General features: G+C 37.8%; 1 protein-coding gene across 3 annotated transcripts in view; it reads right to left on the bottom strand.

Moving 5' to 3' along the window:
• camkk1a (calcium/calmodulin-dependent protein kinase kinase 1, alpha a) overlaps window positions 1–13,462 on the bottom strand; it is a 56,044-nt gene that overhangs the window by 19,263 nt on the left and 23,319 nt on the right. For all 3 annotated transcript variants that reach the window (XM_072375402.1, XM_072375403.1, XM_072375404.1), the window contains exons 3-6: window positions 11,491–11,538; window positions 9,391–9,444; window positions 4,926–4,977; window positions 3,533–3,666 (exon numbers count right to left, since the gene is read on the bottom strand). In XM_072375402.1, the coding sequence (XP_072231503.1) occupies window positions 3,533–3,666; window positions 4,926–4,977; window positions 9,391–9,444; window positions 11,491–11,538 (288 nt within the window). The remainder of the gene's footprint in view (window positions 1–3,532; window positions 3,667–4,925; window positions 4,978–9,390; window positions 9,445–11,490; window positions 11,539–13,462) is intronic.

Raw genomic sequence — 13,462 nt, 5'->3', positions numbered from 1 at the left:
CAAAGCAGATGTTTGTCCACTTTGACTTCTGTCTGTTTTGCAGCAAAGTAGAGCTAAAGAACAAATAGCAGCATCAGCACTGCCTGATCAACAGCCACATCCTAGATTCATCTAAGCAAATGGGTAAGCGCCTCCCGATGGAAAACTATTGCAGTGATTAATATGTTTCGGCTTCAGGCAACAAGTTATTCAATCCTAACTGATGAGGTGAGGGCACAACAGTCCCACCTTGAACAGGCAGTGTAGAAGGGCTCATTTCTCTCTCATTCATTGAGCCGTGAACAACTGACAGTTCTGATTTATTACACCTTTAAAGCTGAGACTTGGCACTTTAATAGCAGTTTACATTACTTTAAAAGATGTACAGTTGGGAGATTTGTGATCATCGTAGTCTGTTAAGAGCTCTAACTTGATTATATAAAAACAGGAGCATGATCCCTTAATGACTGAGTTATTGTAGTTTGAGACTCAAGACTATGATTATGGAAATGAAAGCAGAGCTACAGTATGAAAATGGAGAAAGGACTAGACTGCAACCCACTCTTGTTCGATAGTTTCAATATATAATATTTCAAATCTTAATACAGCAGCAATCAACTACTTGCTATGTGAAGATAAAGCAGTGGACTGATGTTCTAATTGGAGAGGATGTGCATGTTTCTTTTGGAGCAAGCAAAGTTTAAGCTTTTCCTAATGAACGTTCTCCACAAAGACAAGGATATAGTATGAGTCTGAAACAGCCTATTTTTTCAGAGATAGAGGGATTTATACTGTGCTGCCCACAGTATAAGCCCAGGTTAGCTTGACATATGTCGTGAATAATGAAAGAAGAATGTGCGCTTCAGTACTGACATTTTTTTAAATGTCTTTTCACATAGGTATAATTACATACAAATAAACAATGAGCTTTTGGGGCTCCTACTGGAAAGGAAAATGCTCACTCCATCTGGACTCACTCCATGCTTTGGCACTCTTCACAGCTTTCACAATGAACAGAAAATATTCACCTGGAGCATGATACTAAATACAACACCCTGGTGAATTTAAATGATCTCAGTGAAGGTTAGAGTCAAGGACATACAGCACTGGAAAACCTAGTTCAGGAAATCCACTCTAAAGCAGGAAGGACATATTTTACTCATGTTAGTTTAGTGTTTAGGTTAATGTTTGCTAGAACCGTCCTCTACAGTTCCCCGAATAAAACACTTTTATTTGCATTACATTACAGTTCCAAGTAACTGTAGAAAAACAAAAAAAAAGCTAGAAACTGGAAACAAGCCACTGCTACTGTTATTGTGTGCAAAGTGCAGACCATTAATGGCTTAGTCTTATTATTGGAAGCTGTTGATTAATGCAGTGGCTAAGATGAAATGGGAAAAAAAATAAGGACTTTTGAGCAAATGGCATAAATTGAGCCTGGGTTTCTAATGGAAGTGGCTACTCAGAACTCAGAAAAGAACAGGCTGATGAGAATAAAGTCGGCTTGATTGTCCTTTCCCGACAATCTGTGACAAATGACCAAATCATTTTCACTGTTTTTAATCTGTTCCACTTGGCGTTGGATTTAGTGTTTAAATATCGAGAGAGAGAAAATGTATTCATAATTAGATGGACTGGACCACAGTTTCCCAAGAATCAGTACGATACCCTTCATGAATCTGATCCTGACTCAGGCAGCCATTTAAATGGATGAATAGAAAAAGATGGAGCAGAAGAGAGCAGGTTTTTTTCTTAAGTCCACATGTTCCTAATTTGAGAGTGGGAGTGATTGTGGACAAAGAAGAGGAGGGATAAAAGTGAGTGTCTTCTCTTGGGAGTAGGCACAAGGAACAGAAATATTTTTCCTTGAAAACTGTTTTTCTATGCTCTGTGCCCACACACACCAGACGCCTTTCCTGGTGCCCAACTGCCCGAGCTCAACTCCCGGCCACGGCTTCTGAGCCCCCCCGCCATCTGGCCTGGGTTGAAAAACTCTAATGATATCACAAAGGAGTGATGGGCATCTTGAATCGCCTCTCATCTTCCCTGAACAAATGCTTCACCAGACACTAAAAGTCAGTCTTTAAAGCATTCAAAATCAGTTTGAAATATAAGAATCTATTTACAGGGTGAACACTTTTTTCCCCACAATGTATCACCAAAACATCATAAATGTTATGAAGGATACACCTCTGAAATATTGCCCACCAGTTCCCCAGCAGAACAGGGTTAAGTCACTTTTATATTATATGAAGTATAACTATAGAAAAAAAAAAAAACAAAGAAAAAAATAAATAATTTGAGCTAAATGCTAATGGCAGCTTACTAACATGCTCTGAATACAAAGTGCTAAAAGACAGATGTTGAGCAGTGTATTGTCTAATTTTCTTTCAGCAATTGCAGTTCTTTTGCTATATTTTAAAAATAAATTAAAAGATGTTTAGCTGGTTTTACTTTAATTGAATCAAAATGAACACTGATGAGGTAGGGTTTCTGCATTTTTGTAATGTATGCTAATTATTTCAGTGTGCTATAGTTGTTGGTCTAAAATATGTGTTAAGTCTTTTTGAACACTTATCAATATTCAGTAAAGTGAAATAATATTTAATCTCCATTTCAGTTAGTCCCAAAGCTTTATTTCACTGTTTAACAGTTTGTCCAAAGTGGCAAAATTGGAATCCCTATTTCTCTGCTGCTAGTGTGGCTAAAAGCTAACCTCCAAGCGTGATTGAGCTTTTTCCTGTGAGAATGTAAAGCTGACGTTGAATGTCTGTTTGTTTAAAGACCATATTGTATTCTCACTTGTTCTGATGGTGTCTGCACAGAACCTGAATTCTAACTTTAGGACAGTGTTTCTATGTCCAAGCTGTAACCTTTAAAATCATAACTGAGTCAATTTCTATTCCTCATAACTAAATGCTAAACACAGCCACATCTACACTCCATGTTGAAAAATTACTTTATTAAAATGGGTTCTTAAAGTAAATCTTCTTTGTTGTCAACATAGTGGCTCATAAAACCCAACGCATACGACTCCACTAAAATAAACGTATTGCTGAATCCATTTTTAAGTATTATAATTAGTGTATAATTTAGTAAAATACATTTGCAAAAAAAAGGGGACAAGATTCTGCAAGAGAGTAGATTTTGGTATAGTTCTTGCTTGCTAATAAATGGATCTTGCAATCAGCGGCAGAATCTTATTTCTCTCTGGAAGGTCCATCTTCTCTTTTTTCTTTCTCCATTTCTTCTTTTCTCCGCCACATAAGACCATTTTTAGTCAAACTAAACAAAAACTACCCAGGCAGAAGACGTTCCCAACACAGCATGCAACATGGCATGATTTACTTTGACATTTGCCAAACAAAATGCTTAACAAGAGAATCTTCACTGAACTTTCAGGATGTTAACATGGACATTTTAACAATTTCTGCTACTAAAGCATCAGCAAATATTATAAGACTGCTGCTCTGGGTGTTCTATGACAGAAAGTACTACATCCACTTGACTTTTTTTGTGTTCAACAATAATTAAAAGATAAAGAAACTCTTACCTCCACCAGCTTGACAATATTGACATGGTCCAGTTTTTTAAGGATGGCAATCTCTTGGTAGACTCTTTCTAGGGGGCCTAAGATTTTGGGCTGCTCTCCTTGGGCTGCTTTTGGTCCTCTTGGGGGTGGGCGACCTATAGAGCACCAACCAAACAAGGTTGCAAAATATTACATGCAATCAAAATTAGCCAAGTTGAATCTCTTTTGAAGAAAATGTAAACATCCTGTGGCAATTACAACTAAATGCCTTGAAAATCGATTTTACTCGTTGCATGATAATTATATAGTTTCTTTTAATTCCAACGCTGAAGAATTTTGTAACTAACGCTTCTAAATTCTAGTGTTTCTTAGAATTTATCATTTTGGTTTTGAAATGTTTTCCCTTTATATAATAAACTAGAATGGGCACTTGGGGTGTCCACAAAGGCCAGTGTCTTCTCAGAGTTTTAAAGAAAGTGATCCAAATCTAAACTAAATTTCAATTGATTCTTGAGTCCTGCCTAGAACCAGGAAATACGACCATATTAGTCCAGTGCTCGGGTCTCTGCACTGGCTTCCTGTCGTTCAGAGAATAGACTTTAAAACAGTTCTGCTTGTGTACAAGTCTCTTCATGGCCTAGCACCAAAGTACATCTCTGACATGCTAGAGCCATGTGAACCAACTGGGACTCAGGGAGGGGTCTCCTGCTGGTGCCCAGAGTCAGGACTAAACAAGGTGAGACTGCATTTCAGTTTTTTGCTCCTAAAATCTGGAACAGTCTTTCGGAAGATGTGGGACAGGCCTCAACTCTGACAATGTTTAAATCCAGGCTGAAAACAGTTATTTTTAGCTGTGCATATTACAACTGAAAGTATTTTATTTGCACTCTCCGCTTTAACTAATAAATGATTATCTTTTTATGTTTTATGGAATGATTTTATTTGTCTTCTTGTGATTTTATGTAGCTGTAAAGCACTTTGAATTTCCTTGTGTACAAATTGTGCTCTACAAATAAACTTGCCATGTCATGGCTTGCTTTACCCATGCTTCACCTTTCTGCTACATTTCGTTAAAGATTTATTGTTTTTGTGTGGTTCCTGCTGGAAGACAGACAAACGTCTGAGTAGAAGACAAGGAATAACAATTGTGCTGTGTACTTGTATGGCAGCACATACAATTTCACTCTGTATATTTGGCCTGTAAAACATGAAAAATAGCTTAAACAGTGCAACAAAAAAATCACTGTTAAATACACAAGTGAAGGTGCCATTAAAATTTGATGTGAATATGGATAATTTTCTTTCAAATAAAGTATTAGCCCTGGTGGTAGATGCACATTCAGAGTGTTCATCTAGTTTCTTACCAAATTGGTGTGCAGGATCTCAAGAAATAAGTAAAAGAACCAGGACTCACGTGGAAAACCACACTGCTTCATCAACTTCTTCTTGGATAAAACCTTCATGGCCTAGGAAAGTAAAAGCTGATTTAGACATACAGTGTCACCACATACATTAAAAACATTGCATGGGAGCTGAAAAAAGGATAAAAAATCATTAAGAAGAAAATGCTTTTCAATTGCATGAAATTATAAATAGAATTTCAGTGTGAAAAATACCTTAAAGACTTAGGAAAGACGAGTATCGCTGATGCTAACCTAAGCAATGTTGCTCCACAAACATACAAAGTAAGACATATGAAAATTCTAATGTATGAAATATCTGTGGTCAGGGGACTATCTGAAAAGATAAGTCTACAGCCAATGAATCTTTCATGGGAAAAAGCATCTAATGGCTTCTCAAGGACAGGACAGTGGCTCCCACTGGAACTGAGATCCATGGATCGCTTTTAAAAAGCATCTTTTTAAACTTGCTTTTGATTAGCATTTGTTGATATGTTTTTAGATTTTTCGTGTTTCCTGTATATCATTGTGAAGCACTTTGTGAGTGTTACCTTGAAAGATGATATATAAATAAATATTTTCCTTACAACTGTGTATGCGTGTCTTTGCTTGTGCATCTCAGTAGGAAAAAGCTCAACAAAATAAAGGCACCTCATTTTAAGGAACTAAATCTAAAAGAAGAAGAAGACATGAAGTAACTAACATTCATTGCACGCTATACATTTCCCAACCATGCTATCAGAAAGTCATTTCTGTCTTGTCATTCATGGAGCATGTTCTATTTCCTCTGCACAAACTGTGTTGTTGATGTACAGCTCAGCTGTGTTTTTGGTCACCATGACTATGACTGTGCAGAAGTCAGTTTTGGCAGGAAAGCCGATCGTCCCCTGTACATAGTTTCCATGAAGTGCTGTCTGCGTGTGTCTGTTTGCATAAGTGTGAACAGGCAGAACTGTGGGAGGGTGTTTAATGTGGAGAAATGAAGCCTCGCTAAGCCACACAGTCACAGAGCAGTTGTCCAGCAATGTTTAGAATGACACAGCTTTTACATGAATGACACAGCATTAATCGTGTTCATTATGCTGTTCATTACAGTCAATGTGTCGCCCTGCAAAGGTAGATGAAGGTGCATCAGCAGTTTTGGTCAATTTAAAAAAAATCTAACTTCAAAACAGGGATGACTACATTTTACTCTTCAATAAGGAATGGCAATAACCAGGGGGAAAAAAAACAACAAAAAGTAATGGGTTCAGTTCAAAATCAGTCATGTGCTGAGGAGGTGAAATGAGTCGAGTATGGCATGGAGGGTAAATACAGGTGTAAGATGCAATAAAAAAGGTAGCATCATGTTCCCTCACTGCACCTCAGTACTCTCAGTAAGGTCTCCATCTATCTAATCTGTAGACGAGCAAGGCTTTGCAAAGAAAAATAACTACTTCTATAAAGCACTTGCACTTTTCTGTGAGATGAAGCAAAAAAGGAAGACATGTTACAACCAAAGCAAAATGGCTGAAAGAGATCACTTTTGCTGAATGCTTGACAGCAGAGCCGGATTACGCCCCTGGCAGAAAAGAAGCTGCTGGCCCCAGTTGATCAATAAACAATTATCCAGGGATATGATCTATGTCTGTACAGAGGTATATATAAAACGACATAGGTAAAATCTAGGTTGATCGAAGCCTTGAGGTTGTCATCTATATGATAAATGACAAACTTAAATTCAGTTAACAGGACATCAAACAAGCTCATGTTGTTTAATAAAAAGGTCACCAGTTCTGTTACATCCTGCAATGTCCAACAATGAGCAGTCACTATATCCAGAATGAAAAATGCATTTTAATTCCTGCAGAGCTCCAGAATAAAAGGTCACCCCTACCCTGCGGTCACCTGCTGGATTCTCATCAGCTGAATAGTTTTAGCATAGCAGTAATGTAGTTAGTGCAGGAAGTGAGCACTAAACAGTAAGGCTAATAGAATAAAATCAAAATAATGAAAAGAGTGATAATTGATGGCTCATAGCACTATTTCCTGCTAATCCCTCATGTTTGAAGGCAATCTGGATTCTGAGCACAGGCACATACAAACAGGCTATATGCAACATTTTATTAGAATTATTATTATTTTTTTTACAATATCTTTTAATTCTTGCTTTTCTATTTGACAAAAAAAAAGGGGGAAAAATGCCTCATTGCACACAGTTGCTAATGTTTGCACACACTGGGTTTAGGCATCTACAGACCACTCCTTCAAAACAATGACACTTATTTACTAAAAGTATAAGAAGAGAGGACTGCTCCTGCTCGTGACAGCAAATGCCTGCTAATAATTAGCTCTTTAATTCTTTACTCCCTCAATCTAAAATGAGCTGAGGGTATTCTGCATAAATTAATTTTACTTGGATCCCCGAGCTTGAGAAACGGTAACATGAAAATTGGATGCCAGCCACTCTAGCTCTGAGAAGAGCAATTATACGACACAAAGCATCATAATTAACCTATTGATAGGTCAAAAACCTAAAGTGGTGTGCTGATCTTCAATGTATTATTCTATTTCATTTCTAAATAAGTTCTTGGCTAACAACCCACTGTATGTTTTTACATATGGTAGAGCCATTCTTCCTGTGTGGGATATATGTGTGATATATGCCTGTGTAAACTGTCCATGGACTGCAGATGCTCTGCATGCAAATATCCAACCGTGAAGCCATTTTGATGTGAAGCCATGTTAAATTGCCAGGCAAAAAAAAAAAAAAAAAACCCTAACATTTTTGGCCAGTGTCAACAGTCAACAGACTGAATCTAAATGCAGACACATGCACTGCAAAGATGAGGCCATCTGAACTCGTACACACATACTAGTGATAGATGGAAAATTCAGGAGGAAGGCAAGGTTTTAATCTTTCCTGAACAGTAATCTCAGACTTCAAACTGAATACACCTATAGCAACCGAATTCTCTTAAAATACAACACACTCTTAAATGTATTTCAAAGGGCAAGGTGTCACAACTGAGAGAACTGTTAGATTGATGTACAGAACAGTGGCCGTAGGAGGATTATCAGAATTTATGAAGGATGTGTAACTCAGTGGTTGTAGCAAGGTTCCAAATCCATTGTTTGTCACAAGAGTAAAAGTGACAAGTGGACCGGATCCCATCCTGTTAAGGCCGTATGATTTACTCACAACTCAGCTTCAAATACTTTTTTTATTTAAAATGAACACAACTTTTCCTTCACAGCCAAATATACATATTTATAATATTTAATATGAATTAATTCACAAATAGAGCATGAAAACAGCATGAAAACAGGAAATGCTCTTTGAAAAATGAAACATGCGGGTTAGGAAACATCAGCACTTAAGTTAAACAGAAAAGCCAAACAGATTAGCACTGCATTTTCAAAAAGTTTGGGCCTTTTTCAAAAGGCCATAGAGTAATGCACAGAAGCACCGTCTTTTGTCACTTTGTCTACTGGCATTTTCCCTCTTTTAAATTTGTAATAATTCACACACGAATGCAGAAGACCTTTGTCTGAGTGTAAAATTTCACAAAGAAAAAGATCTGAAAGTGATACAACCATTTTAAAAGATTGCATTTACATACAAAGTAATGATTACTGCACCATAACATTTGAGTTGTGTTTGCATGTGTGTTCTTTTTCAGCTTTATGTCAATTCAAACCTTTTCTGTGCACAGGATATCTCTCAGGGGTGACACCAAAGAGTCATAGTAGAATTTTTTTTAACTGGTTTGTAGACTGCTGTTTGTTTTATGGAAGGACTCACTTGTTTTAATATTTCACTCACTGTATGGGGCTAGTCCATGTCCTTACATAACCATCCTGTTGTTGAAAATCCTGCTTCAGTGCATTTATAAGCCTCCATTTTGATATTGGATTGTGTTTAACTGAGCTTTTACTGGCTCCAATTCAAAAATACATCTTAAATTCATCCAGGGTTGGCAGCTTAAGTCGACGTGACTCATCCAAACAATCTCAGTGTTGTTACTGCACATGGCAGCTTAGTTATGTTAAGGCATAAAACAGCTTACATTTGGAGGTTGTTGAGCTTTCAAGAGAACAAATCACCTTGATGGAAACACCTGAAAATGACCTTGTGCGTGGCTCATATCCAGACTCTCCCTTGTGGACTAACCTCAGAGTAGTTGATACACAAGCAATCAAAAGCACTGTTTTAAGAAAGACAAAAAGGTCTTGGATGCATGTGACAAATGACACCAGAGGCTACAGTTAAGTTTTTAAGTTACTTCCAAGGCAATTGATGCAATCAGAGGGGATGAAACTCACAGCTTAGCAACAAGGAGACAAAAAGATATAAATAAATAAAAAAATCTAAATCAATAGTCCTGGTCTTCTGTTTAGACAAGGCTGAGAGACTTGATAGAGGCTCAAATGACCACTGTGGCTGTGAGGTATTCCAATAAGAAGTTGCTCAAATGTAAAATGGCCTCGCTGACTTACGTAATGTTTGTCGTCATCTTCGTTGTAGGCAAGCTTGACCACACCATAGGAGCCCTGAAAAACAGTAACAAAAGATCAATTTTTAAAAGGTGGATCTGCATAAGCCAAGATGAAAAATTCAGTGGTTTGGTTCTACATTTAAAAAAGGTTCAGGATTAGAAATGGCAAGAGACTGTTCAGATTCCTAAAGCATCACTTTGAGAACAGATGGTAGCACCATACTGACAGAATGTTTTTGAGGCAGCACTGTTCCCATTCAAGATCAATATTTTTATTCTATGGCAGCACAGAATGGCTTCTCCCACACACACACTTCCCCAGGATGTGTTTACAGTCCTTTTCTGACTCGTTTTTTTCTCAGATAAGTGAAAATAAGTCTCATTATTGCATGGAAAGCTGACCAAATGTTCAAAGGACTCAAATAAAGATTTATGAACAACTACGATCTGTAGAGCCAAATGTACTGCTTGACTGTTTTATTTGTTCTCAGAGAGTTATGTTTTAAAGTTTCAAAAATATGACTACTCCAAGTTACTCCAAGCTACAACTATCACTCAACTATCGACAGAATGTTGGTTTAGGATCTGAAAGGGTTCAAAAACAACCTTTATATCCCTCAAAATATATTTTACTTGGAAAAATTTTTAATCAAGGAGGCATACAATAAAATTATTTCATTGTACGCCTAATTATCCCGTAGAAACACTGAATTTGTAACACATGAACCTTCTAAGACCAGCTCCTGCAACTCCACTAAAATCCCAACAGCTGTATAAGTGGATTTGGTCTTCCACTAAAATCTGCTCTGCAAATATAAAAAAAAAACAGTTTCATATTTATATTTTCTACTTTAGGTATACATGGCTGGAGTGGACTGTATAAAAGAGACAGATGTGACCAACATGACATCACAAATCAAGTGTGTGGACACACAAATCAATCCCAAGTCATCTTGGTCTTTCTAAACTAAAAGTTATGAGCAAAGAGCCTCAATACCAATGTGGTTAAACCAATGAATAATGTTTTGGTGGGTAAGAGTAAGGAAGATGTTCATTGCTTTATGTAATCTGCCTGTTAATGAATATGTTAATGTCCAAATACAGATTTCAGAGAAATGAGCGCAGGCAGCTCTAAAATTTGACAAAAAAATTCTAATTTGTTAATGTAAACATTTATTTAGCCTCAGAATGTTCAAAGGGTTGTGGATAGATTAAAACAAGTATTTCCATCAGATAGAATCTGTGATCATATCCACATTTCCCCTTGGAATTAATAGATCCAGGACCTACTGCTGATTTCACAAAGGGGCACATCAGCTGGGGGGAACCAAGAGAAACAGACTCAGGAAAGAACTCTTTAGTGGGGTGTCTTGGTTGTCAATAGTCTTTGATATGAGCGAGCAGTGGATCTGACTAAGAACCTCAGAAACTATACACAATCCTATTGGGGTAGTGGAAGTTTATAATTCACCAGTCACAACATATCCCTGAATGCATGCCCTGCTTTATTGTCTATTTTACATAAATGGGACCTTAATTTACAAAACGGACATGATGAGGTTAAACAAGACTCAGACTTCCATATGAACAGCAGTAACTATATAACTCACTTGTTTTTCCAACAAAAGGAGTTACTGCTTGCTTGCGATTAGGATGCAGGTTTAAAGCAATTCCAATGAAAGGCTATTTTCATCTTTTTTTTAATAGTCTATGGTCAGAAAGATGAAAAAAAAAACAAAAAAAAACAGCATTTATTGTGCCTGTACCAGCTGTAGCTTGTTTGGTGAATTATAGTGTTAACCTGCTGTCTGTTGAGGCTAATGTACCCATAATACAAACTCAAAAATCTTAAATCTAAAAATTGAAGACCACAAGATGTCAAATAGAGCTCACCTTCTTTTTTTTTTACTCTGACTCAGAAAAACCCTTTGCCCTAAATGGGCTTTAAGTGTAGCTACCAAAAGCATTCATTTTCCTGTATACCCACTGTGCAAACATTCTACATGAGATATTTGTTTGTGCTGCTAAAGGTTATATTAAGCTAAGAAAGCTTTTGGTGTCTGTTTAGCAGAGGTAAAAGTGAGGGGTCAGTTAAACTCACCTTTCCAATCTCACTCTTCAGTTTGTACTGGTTCAACTGGATACAATTCTGCGTGTAGGAGGAGAAAAGATGGGGATTTAATTATCAGCACATGATCATCAGCAGAGTTAACGTTTTCAACACCTAAAGCAAAGAGAAACAGGACTGACTTTGGAAAAGGAAATTCTTTATGTGTGCGGGTGCTTCCATGTAAACTGAAAGTAATTCATTTCCAAGATGTAGGTAACGATGCAGTCTGTAGTTTCTGTTTACTGTCGGCACATCCATTAGAGTGCCACTGCTTAAATGGCTGATTTGCAGCTCCATAGCAACCACCGCTACAGAACAGAGTCAGCCAGGGGCATGGCAGTGGAAAGCAGACCACAGCAGGACAGAGAGGAGGAGGAGGAGGACGAGGAGGGAGCAGACGAAAGGGAAGGTGAGAGTTTGATGGTGGGGAGCATTTCATGAAGGGGGCAGCCCTGAGAGTTGAGGCGCATAAACGTAAAAATAATGAGCAGAAAGTGAGCAGGGGGATGGAGAAGATAGAACTGTAGAGAGAAAGGGATTAGAAGCGGCCCTCTCTACAGCTGAGGGTGGTAATGGCTTATGAGCCGAATCCGCGCCTGAGGCTTCGTACTGGAATGTGTTTGCCTGATCTGAGGTGGTATCAGAGCACAGATGTACAGTAACAATCAACACACAGCATTGACTCATGATTTGGACAAGACACCACCAGGCAAGGCATTTTATAAAAGATGAAAAATATAGACAGTTATATAACATGCCGGTTATCTAGCTTGTGCTTGATATGGCTGTTGGTGCTACAGAGAATGCGAGTCCATTGGAGAGTTGTATAATGTAGGCTATGAAGATGCTGAGCAATGTGGGCAGAGATTAGAACAAAGGGTGTCAAAGAGAATAGAAGATGTGGGCTTTGGAAGTTAAGTGAAATTTAGAAAAGAACAAAGATATAGGGTGAAAAAGGAGAAAGGAAAATGAGGAGAATCCAAAGGAAAGAGGAGTAGGAGAGAAAGTAAGAGAAAGTATGAGAGGACCTCCAGTGGGTTCAGTTTACTGGCACATGCTCAGTGGATGCAGCACTGCAGTCTATACTCTGTCAGAGCTTTAACAACAAAGAAGGCCCTATAGAAAGCCTTAAATACATTTGCTATACATGTACACTTTGCATATATTAATCAAACTACAAAGATCAACCAGGCCAGAGTAAATCTTAAGAGGGATATTTTTCTCTCATGTTAGACTTTCCTCAGCAAGCACCAGTCTTTCATCTTCTCTATCCCCTCCCAGCTCTCTTTGTCCTTCATTGCATCCGATCTGAACTAAGCTCTCCTCCTCTCGATCCATTACTAAACCACTGATCAATCTATGCATAACTAATACATCACTGCCAATGTGCTGTTAAAAAAAAAACAAAAACAAAAAACAATACCCAGAAATTACGATAAAGAATGCCCAAAAAAAGCATCAGGAAGTATGTGACAAAAAGACAAACTCTGAAATGTAAAATCATTTCCACCTCCTGTCAGTTGAAGATCAAATTTGATAAATTGGTATGACAGCTGAAGCAAAACCAGACCACGGTGCCAGAAAATAGTTTAACTTCTGTTTTTTTGATGGTCTAGCATGACTGGCAGATGCACAAATGTTAGTCAAAATCCCTCTGGTGCTGGTTTTAACATACAGTTAGTCATGCATAAGAATGAAGTAATTTATGTTAATCCATTTTTGGAGTAAAAGCCCATAAAAATGTTTCAGACTGTGGAGACACTTAAGCTCAGAGTCCTCAGAGAACTACTGGTTTAGCTAATATGAACATGTTCGATGAGCTGTTGGTTGACATTTAGTTTGCATGTGTTGCTAACAGTAGATTATTCATGTTAGTGGTCAGAGGCTGTATTTCCCTTTGTTGTGGCATCTTTCAGCGCTGATTGTAACTATGCCATCTACGGCTTTACATGACTCAGCGCTC

This window comes from Leuresthes tenuis, unplaced genomic scaffold (genome assembly GCF_036924035.1).
Source record: "Leuresthes tenuis unplaced genomic scaffold, fLeuTen1.0.hap1 SCAF_21, whole genome shotgun sequence".
NCBI lineage: Eukaryota > Metazoa > Chordata > Actinopteri > Atheriniformes > Atherinopsidae > Leuresthes > Leuresthes tenuis.
This window is presented reverse-complemented; position numbering and strand designations above follow the sequence as displayed.